This window comes from Brienomyrus brachyistius, chromosome 3, assembly GCF_023856365.1.
Source record: "Brienomyrus brachyistius isolate T26 chromosome 3, BBRACH_0.4, whole genome shotgun sequence".
Lineage (NCBI taxonomy): Eukaryota > Metazoa > Chordata > Actinopteri > Osteoglossiformes > Mormyridae > Brienomyrus > Brienomyrus brachyistius.
The window spans coordinates 11,816,094-11,844,087 of record NC_064535.1 but is presented as its reverse complement, the minus strand read 5'-3'; the positions used below and the strand labels follow the sequence as shown (position 1 = coordinate 11,844,087).

General features: G+C 43.0%; 1 protein-coding gene across 2 annotated transcripts in view; it reads right to left on the bottom strand.

The window, feature by feature from the left end:
• Positions 1 to 27,994, bottom strand: part of btaf1 (BTAF1 RNA polymerase II, B-TFIID transcription factor-associated) — a 36,299-nt gene that overhangs the window by 6,329 nt on the left and 1,976 nt on the right. For both annotated transcript variants that reach the window (XM_049006596.1, XM_049006597.1), the window contains exons 2-32: positions 27,066 to 27,189; positions 26,689 to 26,803; positions 26,229 to 26,372; positions 25,833 to 26,041; positions 24,960 to 25,093; positions 24,533 to 24,662; positions 24,046 to 24,114; positions 22,535 to 22,624; positions 20,583 to 20,678; positions 20,210 to 20,386; positions 19,867 to 20,007; positions 19,025 to 19,149; positions 18,766 to 18,886; positions 18,444 to 18,548; positions 17,749 to 17,898; positions 17,352 to 17,494; positions 15,015 to 15,189; positions 14,475 to 14,678; positions 13,177 to 13,597; positions 11,547 to 11,731; positions 10,826 to 10,985; positions 10,292 to 10,401; positions 8,696 to 8,897; positions 8,087 to 8,235; positions 6,985 to 7,137; positions 4,550 to 4,671; positions 4,273 to 4,440; positions 4,095 to 4,172; positions 3,016 to 3,145; positions 2,539 to 2,680; positions 2,266 to 2,396 (exon numbers count right to left, since the gene is read on the bottom strand). In XM_049006596.1, coding sequence (XP_048862553.1) covers positions 2,266 to 2,396; positions 2,539 to 2,680; positions 3,016 to 3,145; positions 4,095 to 4,172; positions 4,273 to 4,440; positions 4,550 to 4,671; positions 6,985 to 7,137; positions 8,087 to 8,235; positions 8,696 to 8,897; positions 10,292 to 10,401; positions 10,826 to 10,985; positions 11,547 to 11,731; positions 13,177 to 13,597; positions 14,475 to 14,678; positions 15,015 to 15,189; positions 17,352 to 17,494; positions 17,749 to 17,898; positions 18,444 to 18,548; positions 18,766 to 18,886; positions 19,025 to 19,149; positions 19,867 to 20,007; positions 20,210 to 20,386; positions 20,583 to 20,678; positions 22,535 to 22,624; positions 24,046 to 24,114; positions 24,533 to 24,662; positions 24,960 to 25,093; positions 25,833 to 26,041; positions 26,229 to 26,372; positions 26,689 to 26,803; positions 27,066 to 27,189 — 4,603 coding nt within the window. The remainder of the gene's footprint in view (positions 1 to 2,265; positions 2,397 to 2,538; positions 2,681 to 3,015; positions 3,146 to 4,094; positions 4,173 to 4,272; positions 4,441 to 4,549; positions 4,672 to 6,984; positions 7,138 to 8,086; positions 8,236 to 8,695; positions 8,898 to 10,291; positions 10,402 to 10,825; positions 10,986 to 11,546; positions 11,732 to 13,176; positions 13,598 to 14,474; positions 14,679 to 15,014; positions 15,190 to 17,351; positions 17,495 to 17,748; positions 17,899 to 18,443; positions 18,549 to 18,765; positions 18,887 to 19,024; positions 19,150 to 19,866; positions 20,008 to 20,209; positions 20,387 to 20,582; positions 20,679 to 22,534; positions 22,625 to 24,045; positions 24,115 to 24,532; positions 24,663 to 24,959; positions 25,094 to 25,832; positions 26,042 to 26,228; positions 26,373 to 26,688; positions 26,804 to 27,065; positions 27,190 to 27,994) is intronic.

Below are 27,994 nucleotides of genomic sequence, written 5' to 3'. Positions count from 1 at the left end.
CAATGAGTTGAATGAGAAAGAAATGAGCAGAAGTGAAAACCAGAGTGACTGTGATAAAGGCCAAAAGAGTTATAGCCAGACCAGTGGGACAGAGCATCGCTAAAACAGCAGGGCTTGTGGGGGGAACAACACGGTCGGCTGTGGGTAGTAGTGGGGGTTGTGTGGGTTGGGGGGGGGGGGTACTTTTGCCTTTAGATGGGCCGATCCACATTTTTTCAGTTCTGATCCGATTCCGATACGATACCAATTCATACAAGAGCTCCTTTTACTTTAATATTTCAATATAATAAAATATATAAAAAATATATTTACATATTATTAATAAGTTTAAACTAGTAAATAGATGAAAACATGTATGCCAAAATATTTTTAGTTAGGCTACTAGAAACATACACAAGATACTGCTCCACCTTGTTTTAAGTGTTTTAGGCATTTACAGTTCAATCTGAATATCTTCCAAGCGAGGATGTGGCCAGTGCTTAAAATGCACCACAGTTTCTCGCACTGGCAACCACCAGTTTGCTATTGACTACGCTGCGATAGCAGCCCCTCGTGTATCACAAGCTGTAATGAGTGTGCAAAATAGCCCAAGCTAGTGACTCCCAAATCATCCATTGCTTTTTTCATATTACTTGCATCGTCTAGCACAATTACGTGCTCTTCGTTTAGTGGGATTTTCCACTAAATGCTACTTCCACCCCTCAAAACTTCGCTTTTATAAAGATTGCAAAATCGCTGTGCTACTAGTTGTGGTTTCAAGTACAAAATATTCCCAGGTTGTCATCCTCTTATCGGACGTTCTTACGCTCCTCCTACTGCAAAGAGTATGCGCATGATGTCACAGCAGGCAGATAACACTGTGCTCACACCCACGGAGCAACAAAATAACTGAGTGGCAGTGTTAGTGTTCAGCTTGAATGCCGCAACAAACACTTCTAAAAAAGGCAAAGAGCTGTCATGCGACTGATCGTACACATAGATTTAATACAAAATAGTAGCTATCTTTTTAGAGAGTTTTTTTTAAGACTGAATAAGTATCGGACGTGGATCAGTCATGCACAGCCGATTCATCAAATAGGTCTGGATCGATGCCGATACCGATCTGAATATCGGATCGATGCATTTTTACTTTTCACAATGTAGGTTATCCATCCATCCATCCATCCATCCATTATCTACCGCTGAATCCGGGGTCGGGTTATGTTTAATTTAATTTATATACGATGATTTAAGCTGCTATTGACAGCTGATGAAACACTGTATTGACATTTCAAGCTGCCCGAATATAGATAGTATCTGAATTAGAAAGAAAAAAAAAGGCAGCAGTAGGAGCAACACGTGTTGTAACTTTCGTGTTTTTCAGCCCTCTGTGTAGTGCTGATTAGACTCAATATGTTTAATAACTGAAAGTCCTGCCAGCATCCTGAACCACAATCAGGTCTTCACCAAGCTGAATGCGGCCAAGCAGAGGCCCTCTGCTCACAGTAGGAACTGAAGTGCTTTGCTACTTAGGAGAACAAGTGGTACTCTGAGGTGACGGCAGTGGGAGCGGTTTCACATTTTATCCCCCTTTGTTTGCCTCTAAAATTTCCCTTGCAAAGAGCAGGGGGGAAAGGAGAACAAGGAAAACAGAAATACAATGTGACGTCTGTTGTGACGCAAGTCCAGTTTCGAGATTCAACTCAATTTACTTTCTTGCATTATATGACTTTTACAGATGATTAAACCTACACAGCTAGATTAGACTTTGATAAATTAGATGCAGTTAAAGCTACTTGCCCTTAAATAAGTACGACCACAAATAAAACCAGCTAACGAAATACTGGACATTTATTAAATGCCACTTATGGAAACCGTAAATCCAGAAAATGTATATGCAACAAACATGAAGACTGGCAAAACACAAAATTACAAGATCAAGATGGTTTTCTAAAGACATAGTTTTTTTCCCTGTTAATTAACTGGGAATTTGGGTAGTTGTTACAAAAGCATTTCTGCAATAATTTTCATTCAGTGAAACATCTGAAGATGGAGATGTTTAGGACAGTGTTTCCCAACCCGGTTCTCAGGGTCCCCCAGACAGTCCACATTTTTGCTCCCTTCCGGCTCCCAGGAGCAAAACGTGGACTGCCTGGGGGTCCCCAAGAACTGGGTTGGGAAACACTGGTTTTTGGGACAGTTAAGCCAGTTGCATCTAAGGTTAATTATCCCACATTCATTTCCATTCCTCAATAGCCACCACTGCCGAGTAGTCCTGACACTTACCTGCAGGGGGCTGAGATTGCAGTAGTAATCCTGGATGATTTTAGGTGGCAGATCCTGAAGCACATCTTCCTTCATCCTCCTCAGAAGAAAGGGAAGAACTTGCCGATGTAGTGCTTCCATAGCAAGCACACCTGGAAGGACCAACCACTCAGGTCAGGAAAACTCACTGTGGATCAAACTGCTGTTGCCTTTCCCCAAGTCAGAGACTACAGTCACAAGGAAGATCTAAAGGCAACAAGCATGTTGACCAAACACTTAACTCAGACCCCTTACCCGCCTCTTGCTCCCGGGACGAACTCTTGGCATCACGACTGGCAAGGATGGGCTTCCCATAGCGGGCAGCAAACTGGCGCTCAGTGCCCAGGAAGCCAGGCATGAGAAAGTCGAAGAGAGACCAGAGCTCCAGTACATTGTTCTAAAACCACAAAGCCAAAGCATTCATTAATTGATACAGTTTAGCAATATACAACTAGCTGCAAATGATTCACTTACCAATGGTCTAAATCTAACAACTATCTATCTATCTCAGCCAACCTGTCCGATAAGGTTTTATTAAAGACTAAGTAGCAAAAAACACTCATGTATGGAAAGACCACCAAACTTCACTACATCCTACAGCGTACATTGTCCAATTAGGGGAGCAGATTTATACAGACGATATCAGTAGACCTCCCCTCCCCCCCATGGTATAATTTTTGTTTCCCCACAATACAACTTAATGTTTGAGGCCCCAATTTGTTGATCCCGAACCTGAATGGGCGTGCCGGAGAGGATGACCCGGAAGTTGGCAGACAGCTGCTTGATTGCCTTGGATAGCTTCGTCTTCCCATTCTTTATCACATGGCCTTCATCCAGTATACAATAGTTGAATTTAATATTCCTGCAATGTCAAAATGACGAAGGTCAACACTAGCAAACAGCTTATAATGATGCACACAATGCTACATGTGCAAAAACAGAAAAATCTGTAAAATAGCTTGAAGTCATGAGCCGGGACACTCTTACATCAAGCCATGCTTAGAAAGAGCCGGAGCAAAGTCACTCCTTGTTGTTTTGTTGTTCATTTCCAGCTGGGGGATTCTGGTGTGGCACTAGTAGTGTTTGGCTAGTTGCTTAGCCTGCAGTTTTTGCCACAGTTGTAGCCATTCATTTATTTCAAAGAATTAAAACCGTTGCGGCTATTCAGGCCAGGGCTGCACGGTATTGGGGAATTTCAGATACCGTGATGCGATTTCTTTGTGATAAATACTGAGATACTTATGAAGCAAAAAAGCCATCTATGAGTAACAAACTGCAAGGCTGAGAATGATTATGATTGGCTCAGCGAGAGCATGCAGACCTCAAGCAAAAGCAGTAGCGGTAAACTTTGAACTGACCAACGTATGCTAGATAATCTTGAAAAGAAACAACCATTAAAAATGCAAAAAGCATGCCAAGTTTGGATTCCTACCAGATGGCAAAAACGTTTCAGTGAAACTTTAATCCATTGCATTCAGCCACCTAGCATTTTAACGTTATTGCAGAGCAACGCAAACACCAGGGCACAGATACAAATGTTCCCGATGTCATAGACTACGGCATAAACTCTGCTGAGATGATATAAATCAACTGTTATATGGATGCAGGCATTTCAGCCTGGTCCAAAGCCGATACTGTGACAGTAACCCAAGGAAAGGTAGGACACTGTTCCTGTCTTATTCTCTGCTGTGGATCTGTACAGTGTGCCTTGATTAATGCATTGGTATGCCTGGATACACAGCCAGTTGATGTGAAGACTGCCGTACAGGAACCAAGACAAAATGAACAATTGGACAGAAATTAAAATGTACCTAAAAAAGTCAATATCGTTGCGTACGACGTCATACGAAGCCACGATGAGGTTGTGCTTTTTCACCTGATGTTGTAACCTGGAGAGAAGAGGGAGTCAAATTCAGTTAACACTGCATGAGCAGGTCCTGGTCACACAGTCAGCAATTTGGGTGGGAGCAGGAGGGGAGCAGAGCTTACCGCATGCGCTCTGTGGGAGGCCCGGTGTAATGCAGGGGGTTCAAATACTCTTTGGCGCAGAACTTGCTCACCTCGTCCACCCAATGGCCAGTCAGCGTGGGAGGACATACCACAAGGGAGGGTAGGGGGCAGCAGTCCGCAGCCTTGCTTTTGGAATACTCCTGAGCCCTGTCACCAGGACCAGAAAACAAAACACTAATAATTCACCGCACTTGTTTGTCGTTCATCCCCCAAACGGGCTGGGGGCCGGAAAGCGGGAAACCGCGGCCAGGAGTACCTGAGGTAGTGGTCCCCTGCTATGATGCAGATGGACTGCAGTGTTTTCCCCAAACCCATGTCATCACACAGGATGCCGTGCAACTTGTACTTGTTCAGGAACGAAAGCCAGTTGACTCCATCCTAGAGAAACGAGGTGCAATTATCAAAAGCTGCTCCATTTGAGTGAAATTCAGCGCTAGCAGAATATTTAAGTGACATCCTATTTTACCAAAAATAAATTAGTCCCACCTCAGATTCTTGAACCTAATTAAATATTTATGGTTTGGCATGCTGATAACTACTGTGTAGGGCTTTTCCCCCCATTATTCGATATTTCACAATGTGTAATGTTAATATTACATGCGCATGCAACTCACATTGTTAGTACTGCGATAGTTGTGTTGAGATTAGGCTTGGGTGGCATCTAATTCATTTGGTAATTTTATAGGATAAAAGCCATTCCAGAATTTTGAAATCCTAGCAATAAAATGTGTTCAGGTGTGCAGAGGGGCAAAAGATCTGTCAGTACTGCTTGGGGCTGTTGGCAAAACTCCACCGACAAACTTGTGTTATATAAAATTTCCAGCTTTGTAAATTTACATTTTTGAAAATCTCTACAGCATTGCATGGCCCTAATTATCATAATAATTCAAGTAAAGCAAAATCTAATTTTAACAGATAAAAATCACAAAAAAAAAACTGTTCCGTCATGGGCACAGCTGTAGAAAATACTGACAGCTTGTTGCTCGGTTTCTTTGACAGTCTCTCTGCTTGTTTCAGGAAACGGGTTTGACATTTTTAGCAATGTTACCACCCATCTTGCATTTTATGGGATTGTACAGGAACCAATACAAGGCATCATATGTCCCATTTTCTGAGATTATCACTGGGGACTCGAGAGGAGGGCAGTGTCCCGTAGTTCTTTAGATTGAAAAGTGGAAACCCTGATTGCTGGTGTCTTACTGTAAATGCTTGTTCTACTGGATCGCATTGCTTCAGGTGGTGGGGGGGGGGGGGTTTTAGCTGGCGCGACTCTACGGAGAGCTGGTGCAGAGCTGATAAGTCACGGCACCGGTCTGTTGCGCGTCAGACTTTAAATTGCCAGCATACCACCCCACCACACACACATCTTCTTGCCACGTTTAGCCACAATATCTCCCATTTAAAGATGTGTTTCGGCTGCTGAGCTGTCACCTTCTTCACAGACGCTTGAAGTTCTCTGACGGAGTGCTAATTTCTCCCATGACTCATGTTTATTACCAAAACAGTAGTTTGCGCCTTGCTCTGTTAACTCAATCAACCCTGCTGTGCATTTGTTGGGCAAAGGCTGTCCATTCTTAAAAACTACCATATGATCAGTTGGAACCGATTTCTTTTCTATGATTTGACAGGCTGATGTGTACTATGACGCAATATTCCATATATCGACAATTTATCGCATTCTCTCATTTACATTGTAGACGTATCATTTACACAGCAGTAGGGCAAGGCGATATACAACACTGGACTCCACAGGGCAGGGAAGACCCTGACGCATCGGCAGTGCCCACTGCTTCAGTGGTTGAGGACTTTGTTATCTGGCTAGTTAACGTGGACCCTAATAAAATGTCCTGTCCTGTACTTTATGCAGATGGCTGCAGTTACTATCAGTCAAGATCAAAGGGCTTTTTCTAACAATTTCTAGTCCAATAAAATTTAATACTGGATATCCAGAAACTTCTGTAACACTTTGTTTAAACATAAAAATGGTCAGACTGGTTGGCATCCACGTTCCTGCCCTACCCAAAACGCCTAGAAAAATCCACATGCTGTCCACTTTGGCTCTACAGAGCTGGACGATATTGGCTGACTGCGTCTTCAGAGCCATTTAGAAAGAATGACACACAGCTTCAGTCTGCCTGTATTTAAATTACGTATGCGTGCGTCTGCAAACCACTTAAAAGCTTAACTTGTACATTCCTAAGCAACCACTTTTGTTCTCTGTACATAGAATATGATTTGGAGTCAATTTGTACAACAAGGAAGTACGGTACAAATGCTGAATTTATATTAAAAAAGAAAACAGTTACGCACTGAAAACGAATGTATACCAGGGGTAGGCAACCCTGACCCTGCAGTGCTGACATGCAGCCGGTTTTCTGATGAGTTACTATCTGCCTGAGGTGTGGCACTCCAGGATCCCTCCGACCATTACAGCCAAAGATCAAAGGTTATTTCGGTGCATTATTACTATAAAGCAATCATGCCGGACTTAAAAATTAAGTTACAAAAAAAAAATTATAAAAAGCAATAAGAAACACTGGGAACAGGGAGTCATAGGAAGGCAAGCAGCTAGAAGAATGATGTGTTCTTTGTGTTCTGAACTGGCAGTCAAATAAAGAGGGATAACCGTGTACCTGTCTGACCAAAGCCCGATAGACGGACTGGAACAGTGGTACCAGGAGCGGGACACACCTGTTGGTATTTCCTCAGCTCCGCTTTGATGGGAACAGGAATCTTGTAGCTCTCCAGCTTGCGCCCATCTAGAAGCTGCTCCAGAAAGTGCCTTTCCCTGGCCTTCTGCCTGATGAGGTCGTCCGACATGTTCGGGGGGTCTGGGATGCCGGCCTTGATGACACATGTACACAAATCTAGTCATGAGACCCAATGTGACATGAATGCGCTCATTGCATCATGGGAAAGAAGAGAAATTACGCTGGTATTTAACTTTAACCCAAAGGTTATTCATTTTGCAACGAATTCGTCTTGCAACGAATTCGTCTTTCATAAGAGTCGGTAGAGATCTGATCCTAAATTATGCCACATCATTCTGACAAAAGTCAATGCCTAAGGAGTTTAAGGAAGGACTGAGAAGTCCAGGGCTAAGAACTTAAAGTCTTTGAATTTTACAGGCCGGGCAGAGAGATTCAGAATAACAACTTCAATACTACAAAAGCTAAGGAATGTCTTAAATGTCAGAACCCTTCTCTATAATCCAGGGTGTTAACGGCATCTGGCAGCCAAGTCTTATACAGGCTTCTATAACTCCTGCGAAAGGCTAAATTAAAATGATCTTTGTCCCCCCCTTTTAAAACCAGACAGCATAAAAACAGAAGTCTGGATTTTATTAACCTCTGATGCAAAGGGGTGCCAAATTGGCAAAACGTCCTGATTTTTAAGTATGCAGATACCAACACAGCTATCACTTCAGTTATTAATTTCTCATGGCTACTACTAATCAGCCAAAAAGCCATTTCAGTTTTACATTTACCTTCCCTAATTCAGGCGAGGTTTTAAAACCAATAAATTCAAGATCCCTTCTGAGATATGCACATACATCAACAGGATATGCGCATGCTGCAGAATTCACCCAATATGAAAAGGAATATACCAAGAGCACAAAGCTAGTAAGTGCTACCACATTAAATTTAACACTGATTACAGAAAAAGACACACTGCCCTCTGCTGGAAAATCAGAAGAACGACAGCCTTATTTTGATATCTGCTGCTAGACCTTCAATATGTTTCTCAGTAAGCGACCCAAATTGAGCAATTGGGGGGCAACACAGAGGCATACCTCCAAAGGCAGCAGGCGGATAAGCGTGGCAAAGCACTGCGTGGCCATGAAACGGACGCTGTCGCTTGGGTCGCTCATGCGGCCGAGCACCGGCACCACCAGCAGCACGATGTAGGGCACGATGTCCACGTCCAGCTGCTCCATCACGCCTGGGATGTCACGGTCAAGGAACGACCTCAACAGACGCACTGACCTACAAAAGTCTACCTCCCTTCGAGCAGAGCGTGTAGCCAAAGTGCTTTACAGAAAATTATTATTTCCGACCAGCACTGCAAGATGGAGAACTGATGAACAGAAACATTTTGTCACATTTATTATACTCAAAATCCTCGTATGCTATCTTTACATTCAGGACGCATTACGTAATGCTCTCCCCAGTCAAAGTTACCCTTGATGTGTCTGGCAGCCATTACAAACAGTGCGATTACGGATAATGCCAAATTATACTCTCCTTGGAAGACTGGATACGCCTACATCTGTTATGCACCATCTGTGTCTTTGAGATACGTCTGGCATTGCCAAACAACCAGCAATCTCATGAACAACATCAAAAACCTCAGAAGTACTCGATTTGTCCAGACTAAGAACAGGGAGCGCAAGGGAGGATACAGGCCATGGCCTCGATGGCACCTTCCTGCTTAGTGGTGTCATCTATCGCCCCCAGCCATGGTAGCACCTTCTCCAGGAAGACGTTCATGGTTTCCATGGTGGCGATCTTGCTGAGCACGCCCAAGCAGCGTGCAGCCATGTGACGGACTGCCGTGTAGGGATGCTGCAGGCAGGTGCAGAGGTGTGGCAGGTGCTCCAGTAGCTGCAGGGAATAGGGGCGTGTGGACACGTAATGCATCGGCAACATGCGATACAGCATGCGACGGGGCTGGAACTGAAAACATTTTATTGTGGGGGGGAAAAGTGCTGAAGGGCAAATGAAATGGCGTTCAATACTCTAAATGCACAGACCAATGGGATTCAGTTCCAGTAAGTTTAAATAGTTTTCCAGGGTTTATGCAGTTTTACTGAGCTGGTTGTCATGCCAGGCAGTGAAGACAGTGTTACAGCATGGCCCTTTGGCTTGTCAGATGCAGTGGGGGAAAGCCTCCACTGTATAAAGCAGGCACAACTTTCATAATTAAAATCCCTCTGTATAAAAGGTGTGATGCAATGCAAACCAAAGTTCAGTTAAAACAATAAGCAAGTTGCATGGTACCCAAACAAACAGATTTTCACATTATTTTTGAAGGAAATCACAGATATCTTGTCATTTGCTAGGCAGGTGAAGGTATTGTTACATACCTATACATACCAATACAGAACAGTAGGTGTAGCGTATAGGCCAAGTGACTTCTTTTGCATTACTTTCAAGGACATGTGATGCATTCAATTTAAAAATTATATTAAATCTTTCACAAGTCCTTACTTTCAAGAACTTTTTCAGAAATCCCATGACTACCAACCAAGTGAAACCAACGCCCATGAAATTCTGAATAAGGAAAGCAGAGGCTGAGAGGGAGCCTCTAGTCTGGTTAGGAAATTAGAAGCTGGGATGTAATGTAATACCCATGCCCTTGAGGATGGCAAAACCGACTTAAACTGGTGAAAGATTGTATTAATTATTATGTAAGAAATTATTACAGTGGACTTCCTATAATTGCATATGGGGAAAACTGTATATTGCATAATCGCGTAATTCATCTAAATATGTAGGAAGTTCTGCATCTCATTATCCAAAAAAAAAAAAAGCCATCTTAATACACTGGTGATTCACACATTTAATCCATAATGTATCTAGATGCATCATTTCAGTTTCAGAAGGAGAATCTTCCCTAAATGCATACAACTCATTTTCCAATTGCAGGTGTCGAATCTAAGAAATAATGGCCAGTACCCATCCAGTCCCTGACATTTTATATGGTTTCATCAGGTTTTCATTAGTTTGACATCTAATTTTGCCCAGTATTTACAATTTATAGTGAAAACTATTTTTTAAGAACATCTTAATACTTTTTAGACACTCAACAGGCCACTAAGTTTTTCTAAACAAAAACAAAACCCAATCAGACAAACAAGATCCTTGGGGGACTAAGTTTTGTACTTGTGTTTATAAAATGAACGATCTGGTCGTTTAAGCTCTCTGTCAAAGGAAGGAACAGGTGAGAAGGTCCTTATCGCTCTGGGAGGAAGGGCAGGCCCGTCGTGCCCACTTACCAGGGGGACGAGCTCGGAGGACATGGCCCCCGCTGTGACCTCCAGCACCTGCAGAGAGTTAATGAGCTCCTGGGCTGCAGCGTCTCCTTTCTCCAGCAGCAGGTTACAGTCTGTCAGGGCAGAGACAGCAGGTCAGAGGAGCTCCGAGCTGGAGACCAGCAGACCCTAGAACAATCAGACGCCGAAGCCTGCAAACATATGGCGTGTGTCGCTCGAGGGAGGCGGGACCGGAGGCTAAATGAACACGTGCAAAAGACCACGTACACGTCGTTTGATGCGAAACATTAAATGCCACCTGAGCACTTTCAAATTTTCAATACAACAGCAGTGATTGAAGAACCAGCTTCTTGTCTCCACAATTTCCTTCCCGGGATTAAAAAAAAATATGTGCATGTATGTATGCATGTGTGTATCCATCCATCCCAAGTTCTAGTGGGACAGTGTCATACTTACACATTACAAACATTACCTTTGGCTAAGACAGGTTTAAGTTATAATCGCCGAAATAAAGGAAGACCCCATCCAATGACGTACCCAGAGAACGTTCCTGCCCGTCACAAACCCCCTTCAGGTGCCCCACCATGGCGTCCCAGAGGCAGGGCAGCGTTGCTGTCAGCTCTGTGCCAAAGTGCCTGGCAATGGTCATCAGGGAGAACTCGGCTCCTCTTCTCTGAATGAGGCATGGCTTTTTACTCTGCAGCAAGAGACATCGCCATTGCCATGACTTCCAGGTTACACACCGAAATTCACGAGTAAATCCCTGCTGGATCCCTCCCTCTGTGAAGATCCTGCCAACAAGGGCTCCCAGGCATAATCACATGGTCTGTTTAAATGTCACCTGCCTTTATTATGGCTATTTAAGTCTACTGCATGGCCATTTTAACAAGGCATTTACGAAACAGTAAAAGATCAAAGGCAGCTGATATATATCTTGGAGCAGGGGAATTCACATGTTGGACAGAGCATGTTCACTGCTGATTGTGTGCATATATGAATAGACGTGGACTGGGGAAACATTCTGCTTGAAGTTACTGCTGTTAAGATTTAAGCTGCTGATTTTATTTATCTGAATAAATTAAACAAATTACGCTGCCGGCAGCACTCTCTAAACTACCACTGCTGTGTCTCAGACACCCCTGCAGATGGGTGCAGAAGGTTTGCTACCATAAATATAGAAATGTGACCCTTTCTACACTTTTACAAACTGTTTGTTTCATTGGAAAACATTGCCCCCACATCGCCCTCCCTCGCCAACCTCATCCGTGTCTATGGCAACCATGCTGCCAGGAGGCAAATCTGTGGGTGAGGTCTTCTGAACTTTGGGCGCGGGGCCTCTTTTACTCGTGATGGCAAATGCTGCTCTCTGGTGACGATACAGTGTGATGATCCCCTTCGTTTTGTTGACCACGTGGTTCATGCCATCTTTATCTGACACGCCAGCTAAAAAAGATGAACATATTCACATTAACAGCATGCCAAACCTTCTCACACACACAGAAACACCACACCATAAAACGTGTGGAAACATTATGCCCTTAAAGGGAACACAGTGATTAACAACTCCACTGAGTTGAAGTGCAATTGTTCGATCTATGAATACATTCTGTATGGGATTTTAATCTATAATCAGACTCTAAGTCCATTTAAAAATCAAAACGGCTTCGCCAGTCTCATTTCAAACAGGCAAAAAGCAATTTACACATCGCAAATTATCCTTCCTGCTGGGCCACCAAATTAGGTTTCCAACACAAATGACTCATTAAACCAGAACACAAAGCAAGTATACAATTAAGCAGCGTCACGCTTCTTAAAGTCTGCATTATAGAGGAACTGGGGTTCTAACCTCAACCTCAAGACTCACTCAAAATCTAGTCAACCATTGTAAGACGCAAGTTGGTTTCTGTTTTTCAGGGAGTTTCTGGGAGTACTGGATGTTTGGGTGGACATGCCAGCGGAATCAGGAAAGGCAGCATGGGGAACTGCAGTTTGATTAAAGAACAAAAAAAACATCCTCAATACCCTGAAGGCCACAAGGCTGACACATGGTTTCCCTCTGTTCACAGCACTCATTGTAGCTTATCAGGAAAACCCCATTTGCCAATTTCCTCTCAGTGCTCCAATAGAACAAACATCCCTTTTAAGTAAGAGAGCAACTCGTGGCCTCAGAACCGAAAGCAAAACACTACCTACTACAGCATTGCTTGTAAAAGACCTGTAATATAAGTGTGTGCACTGTCTTGAGTAACAGCATGAAGGACTGCAGCTTTGACACAGCCTGGATTAAGAGTTAGATTCACAAGTCATCTTTACACAATCAATCGCTCAACACATAGCCAGTGATCTGCTACGATCTTAATCAACCATCTGGGGCCAAGCTTGGATCAACCACGCTAAGCTTCCTCTGGCAAGGGAGGAAATTGCGGGGGGAGGATTTGGGGAGAGAGAAAACCTAAAAATGAATAAGAGTCTGAAGAGAAAATGCTCTGTAAATCTGCATTACTGGGTTGCAAGCAAAATAGATCACAGCAACTGACATTTATCAGCTGGTTTCTAGTCAGCATGAATGTTTTGTTGTTGAGCCATTTTAGACTCAGCAACTTGTCCTGCATCTACGAAAACCAGACAATCATTTCCACAAACATTTCTGTCCATCCGATGACTCAGCTGAATATCGGTCCAAGCTAAAAACCAGCAGGACATGCACGGCTTGGCTGGTACATTACTACACTGCCCCCTACCTGTTAAATAACATCTTCCACATTTCCATATTGGAAACCAGTTCGGTTTATCATAACAAGGATGGGGACGGTTTATTGTGAAACGTCAAAGCACTTGGGAGTTATAGCTGAGATGCCTTAAGCGGACCAGCAGGGGGCACTACGTACCTTTCACGGGCTCCTGGCTAGGTGGGACAGGGCAGGCTGCAGATGGCGTGAGCAGTGGGTCCGCACAGACAGAGCTACAAAGGTTCTTTATAATCTTGCCATTGGGGCAGGGCGAGCGGACGGCACACTGCCGCAGCAGCCTGGCGATGAATGCGGCTGCATAGCCCTGCACCAGCGTGTTCTCCTCCCGCTTCACCGCCTCCATCAGCGGCCGGATCACCGGGTTCAGCTTGTCGGGCAGCACCTGCAGGTTGACGGTGGCGCAGGCGGCGAACATGTGCACGCGCAGGTGCAGCAGCTGCCACTCCTGACTGGTCTCGCCCACCGTGGACAGAGCCTGCTGCCGCTTGCTGTCCAGGGGCTGCCAGCACCTCGACTTCACGTTCATGCCTGCTGTGGACTCGGAGAAGATGGTGGTCAGCTAAAAAGCAGATCGGAGAAGAGAAAGCCATAATGGTCAGGTCAAGTGTTAATGCTGATAACAGTGTTAATGCTGATAACATCTCCCAAATGATACAAGTACAGACACAATAAGTACATTTCCAAGAAAGACGTGAGAAAGCATTTACTATTTTGAATATCCTGCTCATCAAGTGTTAGTATCAAAATATCTATCTGGGGAACACGCTTCACATTATTTACACCAAAATCTCTTGAATCAGGTCTGCTAAGAAAATACCTACCGGGTACCCAAACTAGTTTAGTTACAGCTGCTTTAACATCCAAAAAACAGTCACTCTCAAAATTAGCTCTCTCTGCAGTCCAGCGGCGAACTGCGAAGCTGGCTTATTGGGGAACCTTGCCGGACTTAAGGTACCACAGTTTAAATGGACTTCATATTTGTTCACTTACATTTTACCCAGACTACCTTAAATCTGACAAGTTACCCCGATAAGCCAGTAACACTGCTTTGTAATACAGGCCCCAGGAAAACACCCACACATCCTTTGACATCTGAGTCTTAACTGGACTTACTCTCTAAGCGCTTGACTTTCAGGCTAGTCACCAGCTGATAACCAGTTTGTCTGCACTGTACAATGGGCCACAATGGTTGTCATAAGAGAAGACACCTACTGTAGGGTCCTCCTTATCAAGCAGTAATATAACCAAGCTTGTTGCTCGACGAGTTTAAGGTGTTAGGAAAAACACCCATTTAGCCAGTGAGGATAGAATTATTCCCCAACTCCCTCTGAAAACCATGTAATAAAGCATTCCAAAGGGTCTCTTGAAATTCAAACATTAGATTGGACGAGCAACCAGCTTCAGCCCTAAAATTGGGATGAGCAGGAATGGCTTACCAGCTCGTTGGCCTGATCGATGGTGAACACCGAGCAGTTAACTCGTTCGCTGACGTCGATCTGGGCGTCGGCCAGCAGGGCGATAAGCTGCTTACACTCATTCTGCATGCGGGTGAAGGGGATGGCGATCTCGTCGTAGTATAGGTGCTCCGACAGGATGGCCAGTAAGCGCGGCTGCACTGCGCTGGACACGACTCTGCACTCCTACGCAAGGTTAGAGGGAAGACACACGCATCACTTACAGCTGACAATGGCATTAAAAAAAAAATGCCAGCATCCAAAATGATTAACTAATATGGATTTTAAAATGATCCAGGGAGGGCTGGTATTCATATGGTCAGCAAAATAACATGCCAGAAAACACTAAGTAATCAAAATGTTACATGGTCATCACCATGAAAGTACTTTTAATGGGGTGAAAGAAATTCCCACAGTGAATATAAAGTTGTGGCTTGAAGGCTTAGAGCATATCAGCAGTAACTCTTAAAGCACCACTGGATAAGTCAGTGCTTCACAGAATCTAAGTCCTGTCTGCCTCACCTGGGGCAAAGCTGCCCATTCACACAGCACCAGGGCCACAGCGACGCGCTGTAGGGCCGACTTGGAGTTCAGGTGGAAGAGCAGTAACTGGGCCAGCGACTCGGCGGGCCGGATTTCCTGGGTGGTGGCATTGAGCCGGGGGTCGCAGATGCAGTGACACAGCACCCCCAGCAACCTGCGGACAGGAACACACAGTCAAGAATTACACATAAGCCTATATATAACCAGTAGGGGTGTAACAATATACTCAGCCCACGAGAACGAGATGATATTTTAACAATATTTTAAGGAAAACTTCAAACAGAAAATATATAACTGGAAAGAAGCCTTTTATTTGATTTGAAAGACAAAAAAAATGCTAAATAATGAAGATATGGTGAAATGTCTTAAATAATCACCATTGTCACATGCAGTAAAGAACTGAACAAATATCTAGCACCATAAAATATTTCACCACAAACTCAAATGACAGGCTTCCCTCCCATACGACTTCTCAACTGAACATAAAATAGAATATAAATAAAATATAAATAACTTTAACGTTTTCTTCACCGGTGCAGTGGATTTAAGTAAAGAGCTATGATGGTGCTGCAAATGGCTTCGCATAGTAGTAGCTTTAGCCGCCATGTACGGCATTATTTTCCTACAATGTTTACGGATGGTTCGTGTTTTGTCTGATACCCTTTCACCGTTTATATTTTTTTATATTTATATTCAAAAAGCTACCACATAAAACATTTAAAAGTGTATGGGGCGTCTGCTATAGTAATTTCATGAGAGGTTGACATGCTTCCAGCAGCTGATTTGTAGCACCTTTGCGAGACCGCTTTTCACTCCGACGCGAAATCTCGTTACATTGTAATATCGTGAGATCTCATGACACGAGATCTCGTTACACCCCTAATAACCAGACATTAGTTCTAGTGGCGCACCAATGTCAAAATTTGACCAATACCCAATATATTTTTGCTCATGGGAGTTTCACTTACATAAAGATGTCCTGGGTGCAGAATGAAAAATAATTGGTTATCTCTCTCAACCAATCAGATTGTAGAGGAGGCTGGTCCAAGCATTAGACAAAGTGGGACCAAGACATCTGATTGATTGCTCTGACATCTGACCAAGATCTGACTGGCACTCTCTCTCTGAATCAATTTTGTTCTGTGCAAGTAAAATTCCCATGAGTTATATTTTTGTTTAATATCACAATACCAATAACTTGGCAGTGCAGATTTGCAGAACGGTGGTAGATCGATGATTTTTTTTTTTACTCTGGAAAACCAAAGATCGATCTGAAAGCCAGATTTAATCATCAATTAAGAACATGGTGGTGGTGAACGAACGGCTGATTGTCCAAAGCAACCTTCTCTATTATTTGAGTAGTTATGTCTAACAATATTCGTAGTTAGCAGCACCAGAGCTATAGTTTACACTGTGGCCAACACTGGCCAAGACTGACAGATTCAGATGTCTTCCATCCCTCCATTTTCTATAACCATTTGTCCTATTCAGGGTCACAGAGGGTCCAGAGCTTAACCTGGAGGCTATAGGCGCAAGGTAGGCAGCAACCCAGGACGGAGTTCCAAACCATCACATGCCTGTCACTCACACATGCGCACATATGCACAACTTGGTAATTTCTATGAACCTCATCTGGAGTACTGGGGCGATACCCTACAACAACATGGGGAGACAGAGGGAGAAAACGCAACCCACTGACATGGGGCCATGGCGGAGACTCAAACCCTGCTCCCAGAGGTGTGAGGCAACAGCGCTAAACACTGCACCACTGCGCAATTCCTGCAGAGGTCTCCATTTTTAACAAATATCGGCCGATACTGATGCTAACAGATATCACGCGACTCAAGTTATCCATCCATCCATCCATTTTCCAAACCGCTTATCCTATTGGGTCGCGGGGGGTCCGGAGCCTATCCCGGAATCAATGGGCACGAGGCAGGGAACAACCCAGGATGGGGGGCCAGCCCATCGCAGGCGACTCAAGTTAGATCAACCACATTCCTGTAAACTAAAAGCACAGAAAATGATATCATTCATAACCTAATGTTTTCGGTTTATTAGCTTGGACCAATCCATTAATGTTATAAAGGCATATAAACAATGGAAGACACTGTGAAGCACAGGTCACACTTCCAAACTCTCTGCATATTTAAACCATTTACATCAGTAATCAAAATATATATAAAAGCTTTAAACATTTCTAGAGCTTCCAGAACTGAGCTTCTCTTCAACAGCATGCGCCGTTGCTCCTTGTTGCCCCACAGAATCTGCTTACGTCCAGCCACACTAAATATGGCAAAATGCAAAGGCACTGACTTGGCAGCCATGAGCCGGGCTCGCATCACCACGTAGTCCCGCGTGGCAGGGTCTTCCGTCACAGTTTCTGCTCCAGCAATGTACTCCTGGATCGTCTCCTTCACCTGATTGGGGCCCTGCCGAGGCTTCCCACATGATTTTTCCTGTTTCGACACACCGAGCACACAAGTGAAGTCTTCAAATAGAAACGTCTCCCTAGAATCACTGGTAAGCAGGTGTGAAAGCGAGATTTTATTAAAGCTAAAATCTTCAAGCGCAGTGTGTTGCTGTGAGTGTGGTGTGGAAAAATACTGGACTGTTAACTGGTGCTCAGCCCGATTATAGTTTGATAGTGTAGCTCTCTTCAAAAGTCTGCTTAATATTACAAATGGGAGCATTCGCAGTCTATGCACTGTACCTTGGAGCGTGCCTTCACCTCCAGCAGCATGTTGTGGTCTATGGGGATATGAGAGGGCTGCATCATAAGACAGAGCCAGGCCCCCATCCACGGGCAGCTGGCCGCCACCACATACTGCTGCAGGGCCTGGCTGATCAACTCAGTCCAAACCTAGGAGGGAATCCAGACGCACAGGACAATCAAACAACACGCAAACCTTTCAACTCTTGCAAATGAATCCTGATATAGTTAGAGGATCTTGTGCATTCTTAACCTCTGCACTCACACATGCATGCACATGCAGAACTGCATTCTATGTCCTAAAGGCAAAGACATTTTTATCAAGGATATTTATTTATTAGACAGATTACTGCAGGAACATCAATTTGTTATACATAAATCTATGTTCTGACAGCTCATTAAGTAACTGTCTATTTTAGACAGACAATCTTTGGGGAAAAAGAGAGACCTACCACCTTACACAGTACAGGTAAAAGGAAAATTAAGGAGAAATGAGACAAATTCGGACTATGAGACTGTTTTTCTCAAGTCCATTTCAAAAACATGCCGAGGTCTTTAAGGACACCAAGCCTGAGTACAAAGACCCTAGTTTTCCCTGAGAACACAAAAATTAAGCTAAAGGAAGAGAACACCCACATTTTCTCTTAGGAACACAGTCAGCGTGACTATGAGCTGCAGGTACACAAGATGCTAACCTTCTGGATAAGTTCCAAAATCTCTTGGTTGCTCTCCAGGATACATGACTGGAAAATGTGCCTCAGCACGTCCTGAAGGATGGGGGTGAGCCATTCGGCACAGCTCTGAAAAGCAAACCCACACATTTCCGCAAAAAGCTCAGGCTAACAGAATAGAACTTCTGGGAATGTTACAAGAGTGCGACCCTGTCAGCTGGCTGCACATTTACCCACTGTTACTGCCATATAGCTTAAGGAGTTTGTGCATATACAAAAAAATGCCTTAGCTCATGGCTGGGCATTCTGCAACGGAAGGCTTTATGTTAGCAAAAGCCAAGCCCACCTGGTCAGCTTTGGATAAGAGGGTGAAGAGAGTCTCTAGTGCTGCCTTGCGTACAGAGGATATTGTGTGGCGGAGGAATGGCCAGACCCGAGGGACAAGAACAGTGAGAGACTGCTGGATGCTGGAAGATAAAAACACAAAGTACATTGGCTGCCAGGTGCATCGTGACTGGCCAATGGGATGAGGGCGGGTCTGAGGTAGCCAGTGGGATGAGTGCAGGTCTAAGGGCTTGCTCACACTATAGAGCAGTCTTACATACCTGCTCTGTCGGACCTGAGGATAGGTAAGCAGTGACGAAAGCAGAGTCATGATGCTGTTGGTGGAAGCAGTAAGGTCATCCAGCTCCAAAAGAGCATCCCATAACGTGTTTACGATGAACGGGACCTTTGGAGACATACAGCTTTAAAATACACTCAACACACTGACTAAGAAGATTCCTTACTGCAACTACAAGGAGGTGCAAGAAAGCACACTTGTATACTGCAGAGCAACACTATCAAAATCCAAATCAGAAAAAAGGCAACGTTGCCATACATACAGCGTGACGATTGCATGTTAACAAATACACCAATAATTATAATGCATGATCATAATGTATAATCACTGTAAACAAACCTTACAGCAGGTTCTTACCAAATATGAACTACACACTGTCATATTTGAACCCTAGACTGAACTGCAGCATTAATGATCCAGGGCTAAGAGTGGCAGGTCAAAATGCAGGGAATGCAGCTTCTCAGCATCTTCTCCAGTGAGAGCTCCCTTTCCACATAATAAACATTTAAAGACACGTTACTGGTTCTTTATCAGTGTGATTTCAGCCAATGCTGATGAATTTATGGAACCTTAATATCAGCCAACTGATATATTGCTCTTGTACTATGTAAAGACTATTGCACACCTCTGATCTACGTTCTGTCAGCTACCTGCTGTACGTGTTGCATGCAGAGATCTAGGATCAGGTCTAAGACCTGTCAATAGCACTGACAGGCCTTACAAAAGAGGACTCTGAAGTGGATATGAAAATGAACTAAAGTCAACCAAAGTTTGAGGCCCAGTAAAAAGAGAGGGTGCTAACAGAAGACATGGCAGAATGCTGACCTCAGTGGGCTGCAGTTGCACCAGTCCCTCCACAACAGGGATGAGTGCAGCAGCCGCTACAGCCCTGACATCATCATCCAAGTCCTGGAGACCCTCGATAATGGCAGGCAAAACCCTGGGAAGCAGCGTTCCAATCAGATCCTGAAGGGTCAGAAAACAGGAAAACCTCTATTTATTCAGGTAAGGACTCCACTGTTCCTAAGGACACTGACATCACAGGCAGCCAGAAAAAAAGAAAAGAATTATGTTTGCAAGAAGAACTCAGCACTCCTCCCAACTAAATTAGGTCCAAGGAGAGCAGAGCCAAGTCTACACGGCATATGGATAAGAGGACAGGACTTACTTGTCGAACTGCCAGGGCATACTTAATGCCTAAAAGTCCTCCATGCCGGACTTCCCACTGGTCCTCTGTCAACAGCTTGAGCAATATGTCCACTGTCGTCGTGACACCACCGTCCAGCATGTGTCTCAGGGCCATGCCCAGCGTCTGGGCACACGTCTCCCTAACCGGCGCTACCACCTGCGTGGGGATAGCAGAGTAAACACATTTGCTTGAATTTCATATACAATTTTGACTTTCTGGCTAGCATATAACTCCTTTAAATAACTGGTTTGAGTGAAACACCCTAGTCCAGATTCCCACTCTATGTGTTGTTACCTAAAAAATTACCACACAGCTCACAATAAGTCTGTACAATGGACAGATTATGCTTCACCTCATCAGACACAAAGTCTCCAAATCTGTCAAGGGCAAACACACAAAGCAGCCGTATGACAAGGTCTTCTAGCCACTCTTGATGCTGCCGAGCCATCTGCGCAGAAACAGGAAGGGAGAACGGAAGAGAATATTAACGAATCAGCTGACTGGAAGTGAAAAGCTACAAAGTTACCTTCTCAGTCAGAACCTCGGGGTTTAAAATAACCCAGAACTCTGAAATGCTCTCGAATTCAAATAAAGCCTTGAACATGGTGATGAAAGCAGAAGTCTGTGATAAAGGTAAAGCAACTTATATCTTTAATTACAACAGGTCACCTTATTCCAAAAATACAAGTAGTTATACAATCAACTCAAGGCTGAAAATATGAGTTGGATCATCATGATTTACGTTTAACTTTCTTAGGATTAGGACACCAGTCAGAAGCAAAGATGACCAATGCTCATCAATTTAGCAAGACGGAACTACTCGTACACCAAAGTCTATATTAACACATAATTAAAACTGGACAATCAATATAGAAGAGACATGAACCACAGAATGCATAGACTACTTCAACTGCTTTTCCAGTATAGGCTTAGAGAACATGGAGTTGGAAACACAGGGCTTGGCGAAACAGAAAGAGATGCCAGTCCACTACAGGGCACACACACCATGTGCAATTCAGATACACCAATTGGCCTATGCCATCACTGAACTCTTCAGATTACCAGGTGCGAGTGCAAAAGGTGCTTCAACACTCATATTTTCACTGAATGCGATACTAAATGATGCTTTACTCAGTTATTATATCTAGCAGTATATACCTCTAAATTTACACTTGAGTAATTATATACTGTGGATTAGAAGATTCCCAAAGGGACAAAATTTCAATGTCGTTACTTTGACCAAACAAGAGATTAGCAGCAAAATAAATACTGTTGCGTAACACAGATTATTAGAACATGTATTTGAAACACCACGATGATTAAGGTTAAGATTGGAATGCAAGAATCTCACTGAAATGATCCACATGACAATACTGTAACCAGGTACTATAACGTCATCTGTCAGTGGAGTGAATGCAAGACAGACAAAGCTGTAAACAGCCCTTACAAAAGGTGTTATTATTCACACATCTAAAAGTAGCTACAAACAAAAGCTGATTATCTGCACTGCGTATATAAACAGAAAACAAAAACAGAGGTAAACACCATGCTGGCTAACTTCAAATTTAAAGCATATTAAAGATATTTTAATTAAGTTTGAAAGTAAGAAAAAAATAAAATAAAATTTGTGGTGTTTAGTGTTACTTTAAAAAAAATGTTTAAACGGCAATTTTTAAAATGCAAAAAAACATCGAAACAAGTAAAATTGTACCAGGTAGCAGGGGCTGCATATCATAAACATGATTATTTGGCACATGTACAATGATCACCAGGGCTTTAGATTGCAGACGTTAACGTTTATCCAGCTTTTCGGTACTGTACCCACGTTTACCCACAATTTGGCAAGTAGATTAATAGTATGCCTGATATAATACTGAGGTATATTGTGGTGCCCAAAAGTTAGTAGCCAGCATAAACTCATTGTATCTTTTTGTTTATTACATTTGGTTAGCGGTAAATCATGGTTACAATTACAAGGTTACTACTGTTGCGGTAAATCATGGAAGCGATAAGCACTGAAGTGGCGGTGCAGAAAGAGACAGCTCAGCAGCCACAACATTGTTTGAAAGAAGAGATATTGTGGATAAGCAAGGTAAACTCGTGCGGCAGCACTTCTTGCAAATTAATGTCCAACATATTTATTGAACATAAGGATACTTCGAATTTATACTGATTATTAACTTATGGGCGTCACAATACACCTCTAATATTTCAGGTGCACTACTCCTCTGCTAAGTGATATTGTGCAGCCCAACTGAGCAGCAAGAAAATCAATATTCAAAGCAAAATCAAATGGGGACCAACCTCCTCAACGGTACTCCCAACCAGCTTGCCGCCCCCAGCACCGTGACATTTGAGAATCTCCCTGAGGCCAGTCCCAGCACCATGCCGAACCTTTATATAATATAAAAATAAAAAGAGAGATTCCTGTTAGAAAGGAAAAGCTGGGCTACGGTACACAGGTGTCCAAGCTCACCATACACTCAAAATGTTGCTCATAGGCAAATACTTACAGTACTTAATACACAAATGGTACCCAGGATGGCAGTTAGTCTCCTTCAATGGTGTGAGTACAGTGGTTCAAAGAGGTAGCAAAATGATAAACTATAACATTAGCAGCTTAATTAAAGCAGGAATGTTCACGAATGTTTGTTTTGAGTAGGAATGTCCAAATCCACTTTTCAGGTATACCAATCTGATCCATTTAATATTTATATCTGCCAATTCCAAGTCTCATTCCAATCTTTTAATAAATATTTTACTATATATACACAGACATAGAGGAGGTGTTGATATATTCTTCCTCTGAATAAGCCTCACAATATAGCAGTATTCCTTATGACGTTTCTGCAAGTACCCAATTAGATTAGCTGTATTAAACAACGCTCTGTTACTAGCTCCTCTCGAAAGGACGGCATTGCAAACATTGCAGGAAGCTGTTGGGCTTCTTCAAATTTAAAGAATTTCCACACGCCCGACATCAAGGTTTACTACAGCATGGGACAGAACCTTACAATCTGCGCAAATGACATAAATAATGCAGATGCAGGAAATTAAACAGATTGGCTGTGATAGCAGATATCGAATAATTAATTAAGCTCCTTTGATATTGGCTTGGGACATCACTGGTTTTGAATTCACCATCAGGATGCGGTAAGCTGGAAGGATGTCCAAAAGATGGACAAAAAGGGCGGAAATTATTCAGTTTTAATTCCTTAATCCATGCATCTTCCAAATGCTTATCCTTGAGAGGGTCACAGGAGAAGTTTGGAGCCTTTCCCAGGCAGAATAGGGCACAAGGTGGGGGGGGCGCCCTGAACAGGATGCCAATGCATTGCAGGGTACAGTAACAGACATCAATTAATCTAACCGCATGTCTATGGATTGCAGAAGGAAACAGGGTACTGGAACTAAACTCACGGCATGAGAGAACATGCAAACTCCACACATGGAGAACAGAGGTTCGCACCCCCAACACTTAATGTGTGAAGTTGGCTCAAAGAAACGCCTCAAATTTACTACGGCATTCAGTGCAATTTTCTTCAGCTTCCTTCATGATTAGAAGCCATTGTTCTATTCGACTGTCTCATGGAAATGACTCAAGTCCACCTTTCTTCTCACTGTACCACAATGACAATAGAATTGTTCCTCTTCCCTGGAATGGTTCTGATTTTAAACAGTTTCTAAATTCAAGAAGACAAAGTAAAGGCTGCCGCAAACTGCCAGCAAAATGTGGGCCTGGACCCTCTCATCACATGTACAATTTAACATGTAATTAGAGAAGCGCTTGTTAAATATTCTGACAAAACACTTACCTCCCAAGAAGGATTGAAAAGATCGTTACAGAGCTCATCACAAAAACTCTCTAGTGGCCATTCTTGTGTCTGTGAACAAAGAAAGAGTTTTTTTTTTTTTTTCAACTCTAGCAATAGGAAATAAACAAAGGAGGAAAAAAAAACAAAATATCAGAGGATTTTTTTTATTTCATCAGTTACGTCGCAGATGCCAGGTGACAAGCGAGGCAGCCAGCAAAGGCCGGGCAAACACTGGCAAAGAGACCATGGAAATTAGCACGGCCAGTATGTCGAGAAGTCGCCTTTGGGCACAAAGCTAGGATTTCTTTACCCTCACCAAATAATCTTCATTGTTTAAGATTAGTAAAATCAGCATGAAGGACTTACTAACCCTTCATCTCTCCTAGGTGGAACAAGATTTATTTGGGAAAGTTAAAGCAAACCTCAAATAAAACCAAAATATTCATTCATAAAATCTTTGCTTGCATTGTTTTTATTTTTTACTCACCTCCTCAAACAAGTTTGAGTTATCTGGAACGTTATCTATTAAGACTTTGTGCTCCACCGCTGGTTGCTCAATAACAACATTTGTGGTTTTTCTGCGTTTCTCCTCGGGTTCCCCTTCAAAGCTGTCGTTGCTGTAGGGCACAAAAAACAAAAGACTGAAGGATCTAGTTCCAAAATTGGGCTTAACATATAAAGATCTACTTTCAGATGCTGTTATATCAAACGTAAACCAAGAGTGAATTGTGCTTTAATTGTATAGTTACTATGTATTTAATAGAATGTAAACATCCACAAGATGCAATGCTGAATATTTTCATCCTTATTAATAAACAACCACCATTAATTTGACCTTGGTTTGAGCTTTTCCATTTTGTGAGATGCATACCTCCGTACTGGTTAGAGGGAATAAAAATTGTAAAAATTCCAACCTTTTCTCATTGGTGTCCATGTCCCTGGATCTCTGCTTGGCCACCAGCTTGGCCATCCTCTTCGCCTTGTTCTTCTGTCGATTACTCATGCCTGGCCGGAACTCCGAATCTATCAGCTCAGCTGCCTGCATAGTCTTAAAGACAAATTTACACATTAAAGCACTGAAACAGACAAACTTTATAAATATGCTGATGCTCCAATTTACAAAACAAAGTCTTCCCTAGGTAAGCAATAAAATGAGACATGCCCATTTCCTGCCAGAGATTAATATTGTAAAATACAGCTCAGCATAGACCTCTACTATTCTTGGAAGGGTGCTACGCTTTACAGTCAATTCACATCAACTTTTTCCACCAGCTCAGCTTGAAAGTGTAAAATAAAGGGGTCAAACATTAAGTGTTTAATAGCATAATCCTCATATTACACTGGGCAACACAAACACAATAGTACACAACCTTATCCCGCTGAACCTGCCTATCAATGAAAGGCTCCACCCTTTCCAACTGCTCCTAGAATAGTGCTTCAAGCCTGATAAGGGCCCAGAAGGTTTTCACCAGTAGATTATTGTGTCAGTGGGGAAAATAGAAAGAGAGATAATATACTGTACAAGCAATATGTGTGGCCTAGTTCATAATGTATGTAAAACTGAAAATATAATTTGGAAGAATGTTTGCAGCATTGTTCTAGACAGACCAAGACTGCTGGTTAACTTATCCGTTGTGGCCAACAAATTTTTATAGGTTATACTGTATACATAGTTTAGGATTTAGTGTCATCTACTTTAGCTACTGCTAAATCGAGCAACCATCTTTTCTTCAGTTCTACAGTCTCTTAACAGACTGTGCCCAACTGCTCACCGAGAGGACACTCACCGCATGGTGGTTGCGTGAGGCTGGATAGACCGAAGCCTTTACCCCTGAGGCTTTCTGCCCTCCAGGGTTGCAGCTTGGAGAATAGTCCAGGTCCTCATCATTGAAGAGCTCCTCTGTGTCCATCCCAATGGCAGCCCCCATGTCCAGACCTAGTTTCTTCTGCAGCAGCTTCCTCTGCCGGGCCAGCCGCTCCTTGGGATCCACCTCAGCTGAAAGGATGAAAAACACGGTTAGGCTTGTTTTTTTTCCCCCTTTACCCTTATGTCTACCAGCCTATCAACACAAAATCGTCCCACTGGACTGAATAACAAACACCCAGTGTAACTGTCGGAATTCTCACTACCCCATGAAATGGCAGTAACTTCATAAACAACGAGAAGGCAAAACAGCAAATACCTGATTTGTCATCCTGGACTTCAAACTCGGCTCCAGCAGACCCAAGAAGAGATGCACCATGTTTCAGCAAACGAGTGATGTCAAACCTGTAGAAGCTGAGTCGGTCCGATGAGGTATCTTCCAGACATGAATCCGAGCACGACTCTGAAGCACACAGTCGTTCCTCATCAGTATGCTACAGCACTGTATTGAAACTCAACAGGGAAATGTGTGAAAAGTGAAAAGACGTGCCATGTGTGGTACTAATTTGAGATATTAATAACTTATGGAATAAAGTTTCTTTCCATCACCGTAAAAGTTTTTTTTTCTTAAGAAAAACCATCTATTTACAGACCACTACAGACTTGTTGTATAGGTTAAAAGTTTTGACTATCTTGACGAAGCAGGAAGTAAAGTTAACTCAAGCATCTTAGGAAAACCAAACTAGAAAATGATGATGAATGCTGGTGGCCTGCATCACCTTCTTTAGGCTTGGGGGCTGGACTCCATTCGGGAATATTCTTAACAATGGCTTCGACTGCCTGGCCAGCTGCAATGCGTGTGTCCCAATTTGGGCTTCTCAAGTATGTTATAACCTTTTGAAAGCAGGGAGGAAAAGAATTTAAAAAAAGAACACATTTCAACAAAAAAACACTGCACATACTCCCACAGACCCACAGACACATGACTAGATTACTGGCGTAGAAATCAAAGACCCATTTCCCGGCTGTTAAATTATTAACTTAATACACTAAGAATGCACAAAGGACAAACTACTTTAAACGCTCCATTTGTATTCAAATTTCCATCCCCAAAGGGATGGAGCACTGGAGAGGTGGTGCACACTGGGAGGCTTACCTTAGATAACAGGTTGTTAAGCTCATGTGGGTGGAGTTTGACAACGTCCCCCAGCTGCTGGGCTGCAGCCTTCCTAGTCACTGGAGTTGTACCCGTGTCCAGCAGAATGAACAGACGGTCAAGCCTGGGTGGGGGAGAAGATTGAAAACTTTAGAAGGAAGAGTGCAACTACAAAAGGTGTTCTTCCCAAGCTTGGTCTGGGATTACAGCTCACAACAGTATTGGCCACCTACATAGTTGCCATCAGGGGCTATAGCATGGAAAGAAAGAGTTTAGGTCAATTATCCAGACTGGCTGGTGCTTAAATACCTCAAAAAGACATGACTGCTGTCCAGTTATCAGCTGCCAGTCGTAACAGCTGTGCAATTTCCCAAGCACTGGCTCTTCAGTAAAGTACAATTAAGTAAAATGAGGAACTCGCGTGACAGGGAGAGCAATGATAGGGCACAAACTTTTGAGGGCTGTGTAAAGAGATACTGGCTACAGAACCTGAAATGGAAAAGACTAAGAATCTGGACCGTTAAGTCCCATTTCCATAAATGCCCCCATGCAATCTGGTATATTAAGGGTGTTTTTTAAAATAAATAAATAAAAAGCAGCGACAGATTGTGGAGTCTGGCCTCACATATTTACAAAACCTGATTTCTTTGCCAATTACCGGACACCATATAAACTGCCCTCAGCAAGTAATTTTAAATAATAATCGGTACATTTACTGAATGCCAGTGAATGTTCTGGAGAACTTTAAATGTGTCCGTATACAAATAACATTTTAAACAATTTTACTCAAATATTTAAAGCAGTTGTTAGTTTGGTTCCCGGTGGACAGTCAACCTTGTCTTAAATGGTTTAACAAGGCACCTAAATGTTTACAATTTTGGTACATAAAAATCAGAATGAAAAACATCAATTTGAAAATACACGTTTCC